At 35.8% G+C, this 17,526-nt stretch overlaps 5 protein-coding genes across 6 annotated transcripts; all 5 read right to left on the reverse strand.

Annotated features, from left to right (window-relative positions):
- Nucleotides 1-2,242: 2,242 nt before the first annotated feature.
- LOC17882224 (putative F-box/kelch-repeat protein At5g24040) lies at nucleotides 2,243-3,924 on the reverse strand. The gene is made up of 3 exons (XM_023781644.1): nucleotides 3,671-3,924; nucleotides 2,984-3,467; nucleotides 2,243-2,812 (listed from the first exon to the last, which is right to left on the reverse strand). Exons 1-3 carry the CDS (start codon nucleotides 3,922-3,924, stop codon nucleotides 2,432-2,434), a joined length of 1,119 nt encoding a protein of 372 aa, XP_023637412.1. The 3' UTR covers nucleotides 2,243-2,431.
- A 413-nt stretch (nucleotides 3,925-4,337) lies between these two features.
- On the reverse strand, nucleotides 4,338-5,793 carry LOC17881582 (putative F-box/kelch-repeat protein At5g24040). The gene is made up of 3 exons (XM_006289340.2): nucleotides 5,540-5,793; nucleotides 4,986-5,460; nucleotides 4,338-4,901 (listed from the first exon to the last, which is right to left on the reverse strand). The coding sequence occupies exons 1-3, from the start codon at nucleotides 5,791-5,793 to the stop codon at nucleotides 4,512-4,514; spliced, it is 1,119 nt and encodes a 372-aa protein (XP_006289402.1). The 3' UTR covers nucleotides 4,338-4,511.
- A 171-nt stretch (nucleotides 5,794-5,964) lies between these two features.
- Nucleotides 5,965-9,874, reverse strand: LOC17884050 (uncharacterized protein At3g49140). Of its 2 annotated transcripts, none has more exons than XM_023781663.1 (11): nucleotides 9,783-9,874; nucleotides 9,468-9,564; nucleotides 8,740-8,935; nucleotides 8,362-8,464; nucleotides 8,198-8,268; nucleotides 7,666-7,827; nucleotides 7,417-7,554; nucleotides 7,024-7,326; nucleotides 6,669-6,821; nucleotides 6,462-6,557; nucleotides 5,965-6,343 (listed from the first exon to the last, which is right to left on the reverse strand). In XM_023781663.1, the coding sequence occupies exons 1-11, from the start codon at nucleotides 9,820-9,822 to the stop codon at nucleotides 6,239-6,241; spliced, it is 1,464 nt and encodes a 487-aa protein (XP_023637431.1). In that variant the 5' UTR covers nucleotides 9,823-9,874; the 3' UTR covers nucleotides 5,965-6,238. The 2 variants fall into 2 exon arrangements, with proteins under 2 accessions (XP_023637431.1, XP_023637430.1); XM_023781662.1 differs by having other exon boundaries at nucleotides 8,740-8,959.
- A 535-nt stretch (nucleotides 9,875-10,409) lies between these two features.
- Nucleotides 10,410-12,135, reverse strand: LOC17884153 (probable peroxidase 61). The gene is made up of 4 exons (XM_006289752.2): nucleotides 11,887-12,135; nucleotides 11,604-11,783; nucleotides 11,330-11,489; nucleotides 10,410-10,897 (listed from the first exon to the last, which is right to left on the reverse strand). Exons 1-4 carry the CDS (start codon nucleotides 12,133-12,135, stop codon nucleotides 10,461-10,463), a joined length of 1,026 nt encoding a protein of 341 aa, XP_006289814.2. The 3' UTR covers nucleotides 10,410-10,460.
- Nucleotides 12,136-14,297: 2,162 nt separating this feature from the next.
- On the reverse strand, nucleotides 14,298-17,493 carry LOC17883717 (G-type lectin S-receptor-like serine/threonine-protein kinase At5g24080). The gene is made up of 5 exons (XM_006286295.2): nucleotides 17,216-17,493; nucleotides 15,702-17,059; nucleotides 15,403-15,583; nucleotides 14,851-15,301; nucleotides 14,298-14,770 (listed from the first exon to the last, which is right to left on the reverse strand). The coding sequence occupies exons 1-5, from the start codon at nucleotides 17,491-17,493 to the stop codon at nucleotides 14,399-14,401; spliced, it is 2,640 nt and encodes an 879-aa protein (XP_006286357.2). The 3' UTR covers nucleotides 14,298-14,398.
- Between the last annotated feature and the right edge of the window lie 33 nt (nucleotides 17,494-17,526).

Genomic DNA, 17,526 nt, shown 5'->3' on the forward strand with positions numbered 1-17,526 from the left:
ATGTTATGTTATGTTATGTTCTTATATGAATGAGTTTTTACATCCGTTTTTCTTTATAGAAGAACATTTATATATGTTCTTATTAGCATATCGACTATAATTAGAAGAATACAATGTTATCAGGGATAAATTAATTTTAGTTATTTAAGTATTTGCTAATTACGATGCAACAATTAGATTTTAAACAATAAAAAACTTTTGGATAAATAGATTTCAATTCGTTATCAATTTGATCTAAAGTGCAAAAAAGCACATGTTGCCACTCCAAAGAAAGACGACGATCAGTGCACTATGTACATATCTATCGAGCATCATCTTGCAAATTTAACTAGTAGGTTCGTTGATGGGGTACAAGGCTAAAAGGCTGATTGAATTGAACCTATTTTACATGTATTTCCTAACCCAAGAAAAACAATGGCATAGCCAATATAAATGCACCTCCATTATTTTTCAGCTACCCAATCTAACTACAAATCAATTCTGCATAAAATGAAAAAAAAAAAATTGGTTAGCAATAGTATATTGTTATCCATCTCAAAATTAAAATGACTAAATCTGGTAACTAGTTAGTATATTTTGTCTATAATCTTTACCGTGTTTTTTCTTGCTCGCATGAATACATTTTCAATTTTCTTTTTCTTCCATAAAAATTATTTGGCAACAAGCAATCTACAATAGAATTATGGTCCATTTAGGTGTATAGCCAAATTTTGGGTGGAAGAATACAAATATGTTTTCTCAAAAATTATGTACATAATACGACATTACGACTAACCCGACATATGTTTTCGTTTGTTTTATTCAAAAATTGCACAAAGAAGTAGGAAAGAAGAAGAAACCAAGTTGGCTTACAAAAAAGCCTTCGCGTAGATTGTGTCGTTAGGTACGTATTTTTTTTGGGTTGATTGTTTGAATTAGGATTTTAGCTGTCACCGAATTGTTTCTATATTTTTTTTTGTCCAGTTATATCTTAGTTAATCGTAGAATACAATATTCTTTGGTACCTATCTACATGTGCTGTACATGAGTTTTGTCTTTAGAGCGGACAAAACTAAGGTTTGACTAATGCAGCTGATTGATAATGCCGTTGCCGAAGATATAAACTTAATTAATCGAAAAATCAATAATGATAAAAATAAATTACTACTGAGCAAACGTTTTGTATAAAACGTTATGAAACTGATCAAAACTTATCGAAATTGATAGAATAATGATAATCCTAAAGAGATAGCTTAGAAATATCCTCGGTGATGGGACAAATAGCTTAAATGATTAATTCAGTAGCATCAATGAAGAAATTAAAATAATCATATAACCACTACATCATTGAGTATTGATCTCAAACTCAGGAAATTTGTGAAAGCGTTAGATGAAAAGGACTTGAACCATATATTAATTCCAAGTTTATCTTAGACTGATTGATTAGAATACTAATCAGATGGTTAGTTTGAGGTTATGTTGTTTAATCCAAGATAATTTTAAATTGTGTTTTTTCACTAAGCTAAACTAAAATTTTAGTTTAAATTTTATTTATTTATTATCGATAGTCTTTAGTCGCATGATGGCTAACCATCGCTTCTAATTATGTTTAGTCCAAACTAATCTATAGAAACCTAAGTATTTTCTCAATAAGTATTTGTATCAATCGATTTGCCACATATACCATTTTATAGTATTTATATACAATAAATAATAGAATTAATATTTGTCGTATTATTATTAGCTACAGTTTTTTAGGAGATATTTAAATTAAACTATTATTAGTACGCTTTGTACTTCCAAATAATTGATTGAGCTACCATCAAGTGATTCGTTATTTTTAGGTGATTTTTCTTTATTTTACGCTGATTTTTTTTTCTCAATTATTTAGCTATATCATTTTTCTTTTTTTCCTTTTTTTTAGTATCTACAATTTTTTTTTTTTTTTAAGGATGGATGGATGTTTGGTGGCAAGCAGAGAAAAACAAAAAGATTTAATTTAAAGGGAAAAAGAAAACAATTCTTCTTTTTTCCTAATCCTACCAATATGTGAAGGAGTGAACGACAAAAATTGGTAAAAAAAAAAAGTTAATAAAGATTTTATTGGAGCTGCAACATGATCGGCCATGGACCCATGCGACTTGATAAGTGCTGTTTCTTTGATTGTCAATTTTCAAGTTTGGAGTTGCTTATCTCATCGTAAATAAAAGCTGGCATGCATCTTCTAGTAGCTGGTCCATATCAAATCCCTCACTCACATAAATTTGTCTTATTACACTGTTGTGTCCGCTTTATTAATTAAAACATTACATCTATTTACTTGACACAATTCTTAAAGTTGTTTAAGTGATTTCGTATAAAACTTTAGTTCAATCTTGACTATGCTCTATAAGATATACCAACCAACCTATCTTATGACGCAAACATGTTCGCTTTTGTTGTGATAATCAAATCATGCGTTGGAGATTATCCATAAGGGAGATGGGAAAAGCTGAACATACTCGGAGATATCTCCCAATGATCGAAACCCTTGCTTACCAAATTCATACACCTGATAACGATCATGTTCATAACCTCCAAAAATATTGACGAAGATTATAGAGTTGGGTCTGAAACCCGGAATCTGAGTAGGCAGGCAAGAGAAAGAGCAATAGAAGTCCAAGAACAAGACGCGACCACCTACATCTTCCACTTGAATCCAATCGTTTCGCTCTTCGTCTAACTCCGAAACCTCGAACCATCCCTTTTCCTCTAGGAGACTTGGTGTGAAATACTCGTTTCGGGTCTCGGTGCACATTTCTACTAGTAGAAGTTTGTCTCCGGACTTGACAAGCTGATAGTAACCAATATTATTATTATGTGAAATCAGGATATAGATAATATTGATTATTCGATGGCAACAATAAAAAAGTGATAGTGTTTTGATTAATCGCATAGAAAGAAAGTTGTATTGTAAGTTAATTTGTAACCAAATCAAAGTGTTTTTAAAAAGTTGTGATCTTACCCAACGTTTCCTTGTCTTATCGCAAGGCCTCGACCGGTGAAACGAATTCACTTCTAAAGATGGCTTTACCACTTTCATCAGTCCGGTTCTTTCTATGGAATAAAAATGTCCATTAAACGATGCTAACGCTTCTAGAAATATATTTGGTGTTGTCTTGATCTCGGTCCAACGCTCCTCATATGACCTATACATGCCAAGGCCCCGGGAGAAGAGCGTTCCCAAAATCATAAATTCCTTGTTCTCTGGATCTAACTGCACAAAGCCAATACGGTCTTCACCGTTACTCGGATAACCCTCATCATCAAATAGGTCGGACCAATAGGTGTAACGAGCGACATGTTCTTGAGCTAGCTCAATGACTTGAGAGTTGAGCAAGTCAAGTGATAGACTTGGATATGAACCTCCACACGTAGAGGAGGTGATTCTACTGAACAACCATTGCAAAGCAAGTTCTCCATTCTCTTCTTCTTGTAGCTTAAACAACCTGCGAGGAACATTGCAACAAAAATTTCATTAAAACTTTTCAACTCGAGCTTTCATTTTACTAATTAAGTACACTACATTAAAAGTTGCAATTATGATTGATATGGTATTTTTAACACACTCATTAAGATTTCAAAAATGAAAAATAACGACCAATTTATGGTAAGTTTTGGATCAAAAACTGTAAAAAGAAGATTTAATTACCAAAACCGGTGAGGAACGCTAGAAAGAGACGTGATTAGATAAACACGACTCCTTAAGATATGACAGTCATCTCCGCAGCCCCCGACATCTGGAGGAAGAGGACATCTAAGTGATGGAATTGGTCGGAATGTGGGAAGACTAGAGGATCGCCACCATGAACATACCGATCGAAAATGGATCAGATCGAAGGGGTTGTCGATTCGCGCAGAGATCATGTGAATAATTTCTAGTGGCAACTCCGACCAGTTCCTCATTTTTTTTGTTTTCTCTTATGACTTGGATTTAGCAGTTTGATTAGATCTGATGAGAATGTGAAGATGGAGCTTATATAAAAAATTTCTATGTTCTTGATCTTGTGTTGACTTTCTTGCTTGCCGTGCAATGCAAGCTGTATATAGGGTAAACTTATTAACAAGTTGGACAATCATTCTTCTTGTTTGGAATCATATTATATAAAATTAGAGAATCATCATCTCTCCATCTAGGTCTCTAGTGTGTCCTTAAACTAAACATAGTTACATTGAATTTTAGGGTGAAAAAAAACCAAAATCCGTTTTGACCAGTAAGTACTGTTAATTATAGTCTCCTCCCAGCAGCTAATCTCGAACCTAGCTAAGACCAGATATTACAAATACTATTTGTCTGGACTTCCAAGTATATATAGGTGTGTTTGTCAACCATCATCTTATTATATGTCAAGATGATTGTTTTATTCTACTTTTACAAGTAACATATCGAAGGGCAATTACAATATAGATATAGCCAGCCTTTGTTCACAATTAACAACAGAAGAAAGAAAAAAAACTTCGTTACATAGAATAAACTGATCAAGATATGATCATTAGTTGGAGATTACCCAACCAGGGGGATATGGAAACAGCTCTATATACTCTGGTATATCTCTTAAAGATCTTACGCCATGCTCATTGAATTCAAACACGAGAATGCTTTCATGTTCATACGAGTCAGATCCTCCCCACAAGTCCATGAAGATTATAGAGTTTGCCCTAAAGCCTGGAATCTCAGTAGCCAAGCATGAGAAAGTGCAATAGTGTTCTAAGAACAAGACGCGACCATCTATATCTTCCACTTGATCCCAATCGTTTCTCTCCTCGTTTAACTCTGATATTTCGAACCATATTTTTTTCTCACGGATGTTTGGTATGTGAAAATTGTATCTGCTCTTTGTGCACATCTCTACGAGTATGAGTTTGTCCCCTGACATTACAAGCTGTTGAAGACATGTAACGAATGAACATAAAACCATATATGTAAGTACTAAACGGTGACAGTACTAAATAGTTCATGTCCTTACCCAACGTTTTCTTGTCTTATCACAAGGTCTGGACCGCTGAAATGTATTCACTTGTAGAGTTGGTTCTACAACTGTTGTTCCTCCGTTGCGATCTATGGCGTAAAACTTACCTTTAAACGGAACGATCCCTTCAAAACACGAATCGGGTGTTATCTCAAGCTCAGTCCAACACTTATCGACTGACTTATACATTGCGAGACCATTGAATGAGAGTTTCCCTAGAATCATAAATTCGTTGTTCTCTGTGGTTAACCCCATAAAGCCGATACGTTCTTCACATTTTGAAACGCATTCGAATAGTTCATACCAATCGCTGTAACAAGCCACATGTTCTTGCGCTAGCTCAACGATTTGACAATTAAGCAAATCAAGTGACAGAGTTGGATACAAGCATCCGTACACAGAGGAGTTTCTTCTTAAGAACAAACTATGTAGAACAACTTCTCCATCCTCTTTTACTTGCAGCTTAAACAACCTGGCAGGATCAAATTCTTTTTATCTATGTATCATCAAGATTCAAGAAAAAATCAAGAAGACTATTTATAGTTTCTTACCAATACCGAGGACGGTCGTGATTATGAGACTTAAGAAGGTAAACACGGCTGCTCAAGATATGACAATCATCACCACAACCGCCGGAGTCAAGGGGAAGAGGACATCTAAGTGATGTTGTGTGTCTGAATTTGAGAAGACTAGATGATCGCCAAAAGGAACAAACTGACCGGAAGTGGATAAGATCAAAGGGATTATCGATTTTTAGGGAGATCAAGTGGAGAATCTCCGGTGGCAACTCCGACCATTTTCCCATTTTTCTTCTTTCTTCTCTGAGTGGTCATAGACTTGGTCTGAGAATAATGTTGGAGCTAAAAGCATAAAACTAAAACGCGTTGACTTTCTCTGTTGTTCTCTTGGTTGAGGAAATGCGTTGACTTTCTTCATTGACGTGTGTGTAGTATAGAAGCTGTTAAAAATTGGCACGTATTCCACAACTGAAGCTCACATATCATGTGTATTGTATAAATGGGTTAAAATTTCAATGCTCTATTAAGACAGAGACTTGAAGCATATAACACAAAGATACAGCGTCAAGAATCAATTGTAAAACAATCAAACTACATAAGAGACTCCACCTAAGCCAGTCTGACCACAAACAATCTTTACTGTTAACAGGAGTTAGGTCATGTCTGACTGGTGAGGGCACTTCCATTAATACACGGAAACTGTGGTTGGATATGTTTCTCCTAGCTACATCATCAAGATTCCTTTTGACTGGTTTGTTTTGGTTTCTGCGGTTTGGGCGGTGCTGAAGTGAATAGTAATTCTCTCAACTGTCCCTCAGCGTTATGTACTGATGTTGCCTGCAATAGAGAGTTCTCAGGCCACATTAATTAATCTAATTGTTACGCCTTGTGATAATGTATCTAACATCAATCAGTAAACAGAGTCTTAAAAAGAAAGAAAAGAAAAACGACATACCCTTATCGAAAATGCAAACCGTAATGTCTCAATTTGCATTCCGGAACAAATCCGTAGATCGAAACCAAGTGAATCTATCCCGATGAGCTTCACTTCCTACATTGTAATAACATATGGATTTATTCATGATCATCGCCAATATAGCCGTTAAAGCATAACTTCCTTTCGAAATTCCAGTATGTAACGTATAAGTTCCAGTATTTTTACCTCTGCTTGAATCCCATTATGTCTCCAACAAAGAGATTTGAGGGCTTCAGTTAGTTTATCACCATCATCTTCTAGACAAGTCACAATACCATCTGATACACGAGCAATAGCATCAGGCTGTGCTTTTCTGACATCTTCCACTTTCACTTCAGTCTGTTTTAAAAAACAAAAATACACAACCAAGCAAAAGCTTGAGCACAGATAATAATTGCCACTCCAAAAATGGCAACCAGCAGGTTTACAACTAACGAACCAAACACTACAAGCTTCAGAACATGGACTAACTTCGGTAAAATTAGACATAAATCCTGTTAAACAGAAAAAAAAATAAAGAGGGAGAGGCTTTATCGTAAACCTGATGTCCCTGCGCTGTGATGAGCTGGATTCTAATTATCTCCAGCTTGTAGTACGATATGGCATTTTTCAAGTTTTCAACCTGCAAGATCTCAGATTCATCTACACTTGGCGTACCAATGCCTTCAAATTTCTCTTCTGAGTTTTCTCCCTCCTTGTTTTTGTCAATATCTGTAGGCTTGGATCCAGAGATATGTTTTTGGATATCTGAGTGATCTTCCACAACGACACGACTTAAGAGCCCCTGGATAGCAAGGCCAGCAGACGGCTGCTCCATCCAATTTATAGGACCATTTGAAACAACCTGTAATTAGACAGACAAACAAAGTTTTTATGATCGTTCACAAGGTGAATATTCAATAAACCATAATCAAAATCTGGGAGTGCAAATAACCTCGGCCATCCTCCTGGCAAAATACATGGGATGGCAATACCGCATGGTTTCCAAGTTTGCCCAGTCTCCAAGTGATTCATCAGAATCTGAAACATAATCATCGTCTTCATCTCCATCTTCTAGAACAGCAACCCATTCCTGAAGTCAAGATTACAGTATATTGTGAAGCATATTACGGATCACACAGGTTTTTTTCCATGTGAAGTTCTTTGATAATTGACCACAAATGATGAAAGAAAATTTTCCAACCTCGTCATCCTTGTCTTCTCCTTCATCCTCATCCCCCTTGTTTTCATCCTCTACTTCACTTTCACCATCTTCGATTTCTTCAATCTCAAAACCAATACCAGATGGACTGCTCAGCTCCATGTCCTTGATCATTTCCATTGTATCAAAACCTACTATTACTTGCTGCATTGGACATGTAACTTATTACATCTCTATCTCCTCACTAGTATATAGAGAGAAAAGAATAGCACAAACTGCAAAGACTAACACCGTTGAGCAGTATAAGAAAAGCATAAAAGAATAGAAAGCAGTGGCCAAACCTAAAGGACTGCTATTGAAGAATGCTTTTGCATGCTTAGATACAGAAGAATGGTACGTTAGCAAAATAAGATGACAGGGTAACCATTCTTTAGATTACATCACAGAGAAAAAAAAAGCTCTCTGTAAAAAGCTAGGCTTGAAATTACTTAAAGTATTCATTCTCTAATGAATCGACTGTAAGGTGCATGCGGTGTAATGGGATATTCATAACATGCCTGGAAAGACAACATACCACATAATTATTATCAGAAGCAACAACAGTCTGCATTATGTCCTCATTTTCCTTTACTTGAAAGTATATATCTGCAGAGCAGAAGGGTAATTCAATTCAATGCTTGACAATTATAACTCAACAGAATATATACGAAGTAAAGAAAAGCATTTCTTTTAACTTACTTCCATGTTGATCTGTTACATAAGGTATATCCGGCCATAGAATATTCTCGTGAACTCCAATACCAAGTAAACCTGAAAGCATCAGGGTTCCTTTTTTATTCACCTGAACAAGACACACTACGGGAAATGTCAGATCCACAAAAACAGGTTTGGAAAAGTAAAAATGTAGAGCTAAACTGAAAATGGTGGAACATATAAGGTTACAGGCACCAATCTCGATTTTTTTTATAGATGAACGTATAAATTATAATTAGGTAGCACGCTGAACTATTCACACTAAAGTATGATTGTAATTAATTAGACATTAAGATATTGGTCCTACAACAATTTTATCAGAACTTTATCTTATATTCACTGAAAGATGCCATAAAATAATACCTCAATGATGGTTCTAGCAGTTTCTGGAGGTGAAAGCCTAGAATCTGCAGGATTCTCTGGCACATATGCTTTGATTTCTTCTGAGGGATGATAACTTGACTTCCCAGTTGGCTTCTTTGGATCTGAAGCTGAACCCAAATACTCTGCTATGGCTTGAGTCCTATTCTTCCGCAAATATTTTCTTGTAAAATAGTCACTGTTACAATTGAGAAATCCACTCCTGGTAATGTGAAACAAGTCCATTCAAAATTTGGCCCTTTTTAACCTTTTACTACAGATTAAGGTAGCCTAATGCATCAAGTACTACGGAAATACATTTATACACATTCCCTAGCTCAATCCACAGATGAAAACTATGATCTCAACTTATAGTTTCTGTACACTAACAAACTAAAAATGAAAAAAAAAAAAAAAAAAAAAGAGAGAACAACTTTGGACCAACCATATACACGGCTCTTATATAGTTCAGGAGCTCCACTATGAGAACAATAAATGGTGAATACAAGATCTTTCAGCTTGTACAGTATCTCAAGATTCACAAAAACCATTGACTAAGAACGTATAACCAAACTGAACTATCACCTTGGTAATACAAAACTCACACAATAGGATACTATAAGCAAACAAAACTTAATCCAACGAAATTACTATGAAAAAAAAAAAAAAAAAAAACTCAACTTTACTTCATGCAATTACTGGGTAATGAAAGAAAGGAAATTTCATAGTACCCAGCACTAGTGTTGAGCCGATGAGGATGAAAAAATCGACGAGGTGCGACATTGAAGCAGCTTCCTCCCTCATCTGTGTTCGATACAGGACAATGTCCTGCAAGTACCACAAGTCAATTTATATAATTTCTGAGACAAATTTCAGGAGAGGATTGAAAAATTTCAGTGAATTCAAATGGAATGCAAAGAAGAAAGCTTTCAATCAAAAAGGTCCATGAGAATAGCAAATAGCAATAACAACACGAAGAAGACAATAGATATTGTAAGTAAATAGATAAAATAAAATAAAATTGTGAATTCAGTAAGAGAAATTACGTAGAAGCGCCGTGGAAGAGAAGAATCCGGGAACGGCCATAAGCGAGAGACTCAAAAGCTGAGGAGAGGCCCTCAAGGCGAAGCCAACAGAGTATGACTAGTGACTGCTATCAAAATATCTCTTATTTGCTGATGACGTATCCAAAAAGGTTATCCTTCAAAACGCTGCGTTTTTGTTTTGTAGCCTAAAAACACTTTTTTTTTTCTTTTTTTTCAAAATGTGAAAATTAACCTGATTGGTGTATTTTTAATGTAATTTTTTTCAGTCTATATGGATTTCAAAACTATATATATATACTCCTATGATTATTTTAACCGAGGTTTACATATCAAAATTACTTCCAAACAAATACATTTAAAACATAAAATTCTTATTTGTGAATGTTGCTTATATCATATATATGAAAAAACATGTGCTTTAATTTCATGTTGTTAATGTCTCTTCCAAATCATCTTTGATTTTTTTAAAAAAAATTGTTACATAAGCCTTGTGCAAGTTCTGATTTCTAAGAACTTCAACAATTTATCTTATAATTTATCTTATATTCTTATTTATCTTCCATCCTTATTGATAATATAACTTTATCAAAATAATTAATATTTATATAATTTATAACAAACACCACATCTCACACACACACACATGAATTAAATAAGATATAATTACGTAAAAATATTTTAAGCTCCGTAGTTAGCGTTGGTAACTTTGCAGTCTCGGCGAATCTCTCCCGCTGTTCCGGTCAAGACATTGATAGATCCCATCCTCGACATTGCCAAAGCAAAAGACTTTCTGAAGTCTTCGAAACCTACAGCGAACTCTTGCGTGATCTCCTTCGTGTCCTCGTTGTTGAGCAATTCTTGGTCTATTCCCAAGACAGCGTTATGAGACAGGACACGAGAATAGTAAGAGCTGCTGAACCTGTTGCTCGAGCCTGAGTCTGGGTTTAGGTAAACCAGTGGATCGGTTTGGCCCTTTTGTGTTCTTGGAGGACAAAGATATCGAAGTTGTGACACCAATGTCGTGTTCATGCTCGGGTCTGGTTTCCCTGTGTTCTTGTAGTTATATAGTCTGTTCACTATGTGACTGCAATGAGTCTTCCCCATCGAGTGTGCTCCTGCTCCATTACACAATTAAGTAGAGGTTATTAGAATTCACACAAGAGAAACTTATATCTTTCTTGTATATTCCTTCGCATGCATAATCTTGCTTGTAAATTATACTTTTATTTATAAATTACTATTATACATTTTCATAATGTCATAACATGTTTAGCAAACTAACAAACCTAAAATGTCAAATCCAAACAATACATTTGATGTCTACGTTTGTTATTATAACAAGTGACGATTAAATGATTATATAGCTAGTTTTGGATGCATTTAGAAAAAAGTGAACACTAAATGTAAATACATAAACGCAAACGTAAACAAAACAATGGGATTTACTTATAGTATTAGCATTGAGATTACGTTATTCTTGAAGAACTGATCAAAGATATATGCATGTTTGTGTCTAAAGGAAAGGAAAAAAGAAGACGATGAGATACCTAGAAGAGTAGTCATATCCAAAACGTCAAGACCTTTGGACTTGAAGTATGCTAATGACTCGTCGACTGAGATGGACGGTGACGGAAGATCCACGGCGTCTGCATACAATCTCCCACCGTCCCTTCTCCCGGTAAACACAGGGTAAGATGGTGCTCCGGCCTAATCATCATTTTATAGAATTCGTATAAGAAACACCAATCAGTAAAATTCTTACAATAATCAAATCAATATCTCTACTAATAAGAACATGCAAGTATATATGTAAATATGTACCATGTGAACAGCATCCCTAGTGGCAAGGTTGAGGATATCAGCGCAAGAAACAACACCAGGACAACGTGATTCAAGAACTTGTTTTATCTTATCGATGATCACAAAACCTCCAAGCCCTCGATTCTGCGGAGCTGTCCTCTCTGAGTTTGGTCCTTGCAAAAGAACCGAAGCATCACATCCCTATAACATAGAACAACACCATTGTCACCATAGGTTATAACTTATAAGCCAAATGAAGATAATGTTAATGTCACAGTTATATACAAAGACGTCTTTTACTTACATTAACCATACAATCGGAGTAGAGGAGACGAAGTAGCTTGGGGGCAATGGTATTATCACTCTTATAAAGCTTTTCGACTTGGTATCTAATATAAGTCTCCGCATCATCACAAGTGTTAGTAATTTTGTAGTAATGCCAAATCAGCTTCACCGGAGGGTTCATTCCCGTCGCAGCCTCTACTGTCGCCGTTCCGGCTAAGCTTATGACTACGATGGCCAATAGTGGGAAAAATTTCACAAACTGCATCATTTTTAAATATAAAAAAACGAAAAAAACTTCCACCACAAAAAAAAGAACCCTAGTTTTCTTTCTCGTTCTTGATTAAAAGATCAAAGTAGCTAGATTCTTATAGATTCTGTATATAAGGGAAATGAAATAGAAAAGAGGAAAAAATGAATGTAATGAATTAAGAGATATGGATTAGTACTCGATAAAGAGAGGTTATATATAAGGTTTGACTAGGGTGGCAAGTCCACGTGAGTGAAGCGGTAATGACGATATACAAAATTGTTAATTACGGTTCTGACTTTGATCGGTTTGATGTGCATTACAAGGAAACGCGTGTGTGACAAACGCGGATTCACATGAAACGATGTCTTTCCACGTTCGATATTATCATTAATCCTTTTATTTCCCGGCTAATTATGTGGGTTGTTTTCTAATTAGTGTATTAAAAACTTTTGAGTTCACACCTAAAAATATTGTAATGACATATACCTCATATCATTTCAGTAGTATTAAATTATTAATATGGAGAGTAGCTGCCACCCCTAAAAAATGGTGAGTGTAATTAAGTTGTAAAACCAATAATATTTTGCTATACCCATCCTAAATTTTGTAATAGCTCTAGTTGGTTATTTCTTTACCCGTTTGATTTAACTCGAACTCATCTATGTAATGCTTAAATATTAGGATAGATGAGATCCAATTACAAAAAAAAAAAAAAAAATTTAAACAAGTTTTTGAACATAACATTCACATCGGTCGTAAGTCCTAATGGAAACACTTTCTGCTCTAAGACCTAGCTACTAATACTATATAAGTATATAACTATAAGTTGACAATAGATATCATAGCTAGTCGTCCTTAGGTCATACCCATTGCCAACTTTATAAAACGAAAGGAAATTTCGAAAGTATTCATAAGTCTTGACCATGCATATATTACTGTAATGATTAGGTTATCGGTTATCCTATGTCTAACTTGCAAATAGCGTCTCGTACGTGAGCCAAATTGGTCGGCGATGAATATTCATAATAAAAATATTTCGCTTGCTTTTGTTATGGATGGATGTATAAGTAAGATATATACATGATTATATAAAATGTTTACATATAGACGAGAAAACACAAACCTGATACCAAAATCTAGCTGTAAGAGTAAGGACTGAGTAACATCATACGCCAACGCATTGCTTGAAAACTTGTCCTTTCTTATGCGTCAAATAACCGAGAAAACTTTGATTTTTAATTTCTAATGAATATATATATAATTATATATGTGTAAATACTGTAATAGTTTTACTTTGTAATTCACGTACGTTAGTTATTTCTTTATCAACATGGTTTAAAGTATTCTGAGACCTTATTTACTAACTTGTCTTCTAAAATAAATCCACCTCTTGAACCTTTCTTTTTAATACAACTATTCTTTCTTCCTTTTCAAAACTTGCCTCAAATTTGTTTACTACAAGTTATGTTCTAGTCGGCTTCCTTTTTATCTCGCCCACAGTATTAGCTAGTTAATCAAAGTCCATTTGATTTAAAAAAGACGTCTATATAACAAAAAAAAAAAAAAAAAAAAAAAAGAGAGATAAAAAGGTTTTAAAAGTCATTCGCTAGTAACTCATTACTGAAAATATTATATAATGTTTTAAAACTAAATATAAAGTAGATAGGATAAAACTAGTTTGATTTTGTGTAGGCTATAGTCAGGTACTATCTTTCGAGCGTCCAACGTTAGAAACGTACGTTCTCATTGAAGTTGATGATTTAAAAATATAATAGGATTTGACCATCCCAAGTCCGTTTTGACCGGGATAGATACTGCTAGAGCAAGATCTGGTAATGAGATAAGAGGATCTTTTGCCTTCGGTAAGCATGGGACTTTACAAGTATTTAAGTAGAATACATTAGCCCGTTAATTACATTTTTTTAATGTACCACATAAAGACTAGTACTATATTCAAAACCATCGATGAAGACTTTAAGAGGATGAAGATATTGATAAAATGTCGTAGAATATATATTATTATTGTGTTTTGTTTAATATGAGATCTCAGAGTACATATCCTAATAGCACTAACATAATGTTTAGTGTTAACACACGAACATATTGTAAGAAATTATAATTCTACTCTTAACAAATAGAGCTAAAATAAATAAAAAAAAATTATGGCAACATTCAAAAAATGTGTATCTAAATTATTTCCAATAAATATCAAAATTTTCATAATCCCTAAGATATAAATGAACTCATAAATAAAATGTTAGAAAAAAGAAAGAAAAAAAAACTACCTAGGAGACATTGAAGAATAACTACAAGTAGCATGAGACAGAGATGATGAACGATAACTTTGAGAGGTTGTGATGGTATTAACTGTCAAAGAGCTAAGCTGATTATTAAACTCTCTCCTCATGGCTCTATACACATCCTCCAATCCTTCCTCTATGAGCTCTAGAATCGTCTGCGGCATTGGTGGTAGATTTATCTCGTCCGAAGTACCTTCAAGAAGCTTCACCACCTCCCCCATCGATGGCCTCATCGATACTTCGTCTTGTATGCACCAGAAAGCCACTTTAAGAGCTTTGACTACTTCCTCTTCCTCTGTTACTCCTTGTAGCCTCCTATCCACAGCTTTCAAAGCTGTCCCGTTCGTTAGTTCCTATTTTCAGAAAAAAAAAAAAAAAAAAAACGTTAGACTATTTGAACCCTATCTAAGTATTTTATAAATTGTGTCATTACCTTATAGGCCCATCCAGGGTAAAAGAAATCCTCAGCCTCGAAGGACATATCTAGATTTCTTCTACCACCTACAATCTCAAGAAGAAGCATTCCATAGCTATACACATCAGCCTTTACCGTGATCGGGCGGTTACTGACCCATTCGGGTGCTAGATACCCTCTTGTCCCTCTAATCATTGTAACCACATGCGAATGCTCTCTCCCCATCATCTTGGCCAGCCCAAAATCTGATACCTTAGGACAAAAACTCTCATCCAACAAGATGTTTTCAGGTTTGATGTCGCAATGAATAATCCTATTCCGACATTGCTCATGAAAATAAGCGATCCCTTGCGCAGTCGCAACCGCTATCTCAAAACGTGTACGCCAATCAAGCAGCCTGGCTGTCTGTTCTGAAGAGAATATCCATTTGTCTAACGACCCGTTTATCATGTACTCATAAACTAGAAGCCTATAATGTCACACAACAACAAAACTTATTCAAATATGTTTGCTTAAAAACAGAGTAAATTTATTGTTAAAATCTTCTAGGGTTATTGTTTTTGAACTTACCGGTGTGAGTCTTCCGAGCAGTAACCACATAAGCGAACAAGGTTCATGTGATGCATTGAACCAATGGTATTGACTTCAGTAATGAACTCTCTCTCGCCATGAGATAATGCTCTGTCTAATCTCTTCACCGCAACTAGTGTTTCACCCGCTACTGTTCCTTTGTATACTGTCCCAAATCCACCTACCACATCATATAAAAAAGAATATAAAATTTCAAAAACTTCTATGTATAAAATTTCAAAAACTTCTATGTTAAAACTTGTTATAAAATACACATGATCTAGATTCTTGATTCTGACCTGATCCAAGAAGTTGGGAGAAATTGTTAGTACAATTCTGGAGATCGCGGTAAGTGAAACTCACAGGAGAGTCACAGAGGATAAGCGGGTTCTTCGTGGCTCTCTTTAGTGTTCTCTTCCTGTCTATGTTGTAGTATAGTAACATCCCAAGTAGTGCCACAAGCACAAGCATCCCCACAACTATAGGAATTACCAAAACCTTTTGTCTTAGTCCGTGGCTCTTACCCGATTTAGATTCATTATGATTCGAATTTGCGGGGTAAGATTCATTAGCTCTAGTCTTCACGAAAAGGGTCGAGCCAGGATCTCGAAAGCCTCCAAAATTCAGACTCTTTAGAATCCAACAATAAGGCTTCTCATCATCTAAACCGTATACTGAAGCCAAACACTTGCAGTCTGACAAACACATCTCACCGCATCTCCTTACGCTGCTGATATCGCTGATATTCTCGATAACAGAACGGTCTGAGAAATAGTAGTTTGTCTCTTGGACCGTTGATATCTTGAATTTATTATTAGTATTGGTGTTACTCTCACATTCTTGGACCAAAGATGAGTTGTCTGAACAGAGTTTAGCGTTTTCTTGATCAGGAAGCTTAACCGAACCGGGTAAACATAAACAGTCGGCGTTTATCTTGGTTCGGTCCAAACTGCAGACTCCGTTACCGCAAATCCCAGCTATGTCGCATGGGTTTGATACAGCTGCCCAATCAGGGACCCATTGGCTTGAGCCGTTCATGTCGTTGTCCCACCGGTACAACCGGAGGTTACCGTTGTTCTCTAATACCAACCTGCGCAGAACCGGGTCTTTTGAGAACCGGAAATTACTACTATTGTTGTGATTCCCGGTTTCGTCTACCGGGTTCTTGTAGACGTACACTGCTCCCGTTGAGGATTCTCCATAAACGATCTTGAAGCTTCCAGTATCATCAAGAACCGCAGTAACATCTCCGGTGACATTTGAAATCTCTGGCCCGGACCAGTATGAGTAGTTTACGTGAGGGTCAAGATTAATGTTGTAGGTTAGGCCAAGGCTAAGCGAAGTGTGTTGCTGCAGCATTTTCAGGGAGTAATGGCCGTGGCGCGACGGTGAAGGGTTAGAGGTTAGTTCTAAAGAAACGGTTAAGGGTTGGTTTGGGAGGAGAGTGTCGGAAGGTTGGGAAAAGCTCTGCCAAATGGCTGGACCGGTGGTAACTTCGGTTCCAAGGAGAAGGAAGTTTCCGGATTCTGACATAACGGCTGCTTCAACGCCGTGGTTTGAGGTGTTTGAGGCCCATACGACGGTGTTTTGGTCGGTGAGTACGAGGTTTCCCGTTGCTTCTAGCTCCAACACGGCTTCTTTTGTGACTGGGGAGTTTCTATATTTTAGATATTTGGATTTTTGAGTGAAAAATTTCTGATCATAGGCAAATTAAATTCTATCGTTGGTTTAAAATCAAAATTTATAGTATATAGTACTAATTATATGGATTAGTGCAAGAACTAAATATTAAAGGATTATGATATGTGTGTACCTATTGGGAGACCAAACGATGGTTGTATCACCAGGAAGTTGTGCGAACCAAATGCTGAGTAAGAACCGGTCGGCTGGGTTTAACCGAGTAAACCCAATTGCAAAAGTACCGTTAGCAGAAACCCATGCCCGGTTGGGTTCACTAGCTTTTAACTTTGATCCCAAACCAATGTGCGGTTCAGTGGCCAAGCCTACTTGAACCACCGAGCTAACTAAGAAGAAGCAAAAGAATGAATAGGAGAGACTAAAAGAAGGAAAATAAAAATGAAATGAAGACATTGTATAATCTTCTAACAAGAGAGAAGAGTCTAA

This window comes from Capsella rubella, unplaced genomic scaffold (genome assembly GCF_000375325.1).
Source record: "Capsella rubella cultivar Monte Gargano unplaced genomic scaffold, Caprub1_0 scaffold_6, whole genome shotgun sequence".
NCBI classification, from domain to species: domain Eukaryota; kingdom Viridiplantae; phylum Streptophyta; class Magnoliopsida; order Brassicales; family Brassicaceae; genus Capsella; species Capsella rubella.

What these genes read in the sequence shown, in the direction of transcription:
- LOC17882224 (XM_023781644.1), bottom strand. Translation starts at nt 3,924, where the DNA reads ATGAGGAACTGGTCGGAGTTGCCACTAGAAATTATTCACATGATCTCT. An exon ending in AGCGTTCCTCACCGGTTTTG is followed by an intron (nt 3,468 to 3,670) that starts GTAATTAAATCT and finishes TGTTCCTCGCAG; the next exon opens with GTTGTTTAAGCTACAAGAAG. An exon ending in ATAAGACAAGGAAACGTTGG is followed by an intron (nt 2,813 to 2,983) that starts GTAAGATCACAA and finishes GGTTACTATCAG; the next exon opens with CTTGTCAAGTCCGGAGACAA.
- LOC17881582 (XM_006289340.2), bottom strand. Translation starts at nt 5,793, where the DNA reads ATGGGAAAATGGTCGGAGTTGCCACCGGAGATTCTCCACTTGATCTCC. An exon ending in CACGACCGTCCTCGGTATTG is followed by an intron (nt 5,461 to 5,539) that starts GTAAGAAACTAT and finishes TGATCCTGCCAG; the next exon opens with GTTGTTTAAGCTGCAAGTAA. An exon ending in ATAAGACAAGAAAACGTTGG is followed by an intron (nt 4,902 to 4,985) that starts GTAAGGACATGA and finishes TGTCTTCAACAG; the next exon opens with CTTGTAATGTCAGGGGACAA.
- LOC17884050 (XM_023781662.1), bottom strand. Translation starts at nt 9,822, where the DNA reads ATGGCCGTTCCCGGATTCTTCTCTTCCACGGCGCTTCTAC. An exon ending in CTTCTGATAATAATTATGTG is followed by an intron (nt 7,828 to 8,197) that starts GTATGTTGTCTT and finishes TGTCCAATGCAG; the next exon opens with CAAGTAATAGTAGGTTTTGA. An exon ending in ATAATGGGATTCAAGCAGAG is followed by an intron (nt 6,558 to 6,668) that starts GTAAAAATACTG and finishes ATTACAATGTAG; the next exon opens with GAAGTGAAGCTCATCGGGAT.
- LOC17884153 (XM_006289752.2), bottom strand. Translation starts at nt 12,135, where the DNA reads ATGATGCAGTTTGTGAAATTTTTCCCACTATTGGCCATCGTAGTCATA. An exon ending in ACTCCGATTGTATGGTTAAT is followed by an intron (nt 11,784 to 11,886) that starts GTAAGTAAAAGA and finishes TCTATGTTATAG; the next exon opens with GGATGTGATGCTTCGGTTCT. An exon ending in GGATATGACTACTCTTCTAG is followed by an intron (nt 10,898 to 11,329) that starts GTATCTCATCGT and finishes GTAATGGAGCAG; the next exon opens with GAGCACACTCGATGGGGAAG.
- LOC17883717 (XM_006286295.2), bottom strand. Translation starts at nt 17,493, where the DNA reads ATGTCTTCATTTCATTTTTATTTTCCTTCTTTTAGTCTCTCCTATTCA. An exon ending in CTCCCAACTTCTTGGATCAG is followed by an intron (nt 15,584 to 15,701) that starts GTCAGAATCAAG and finishes ATGATGTGGTAG; the next exon opens with GTGGATTTGGGACAGTATAC. An exon ending in ACCCTGGATGGGCCTATAAG is followed by an intron (nt 14,771 to 14,850) that starts GTAATGACACAA and finishes TTCTGAAAATAG; the next exon opens with GAACTAACGAACGGGACAGC.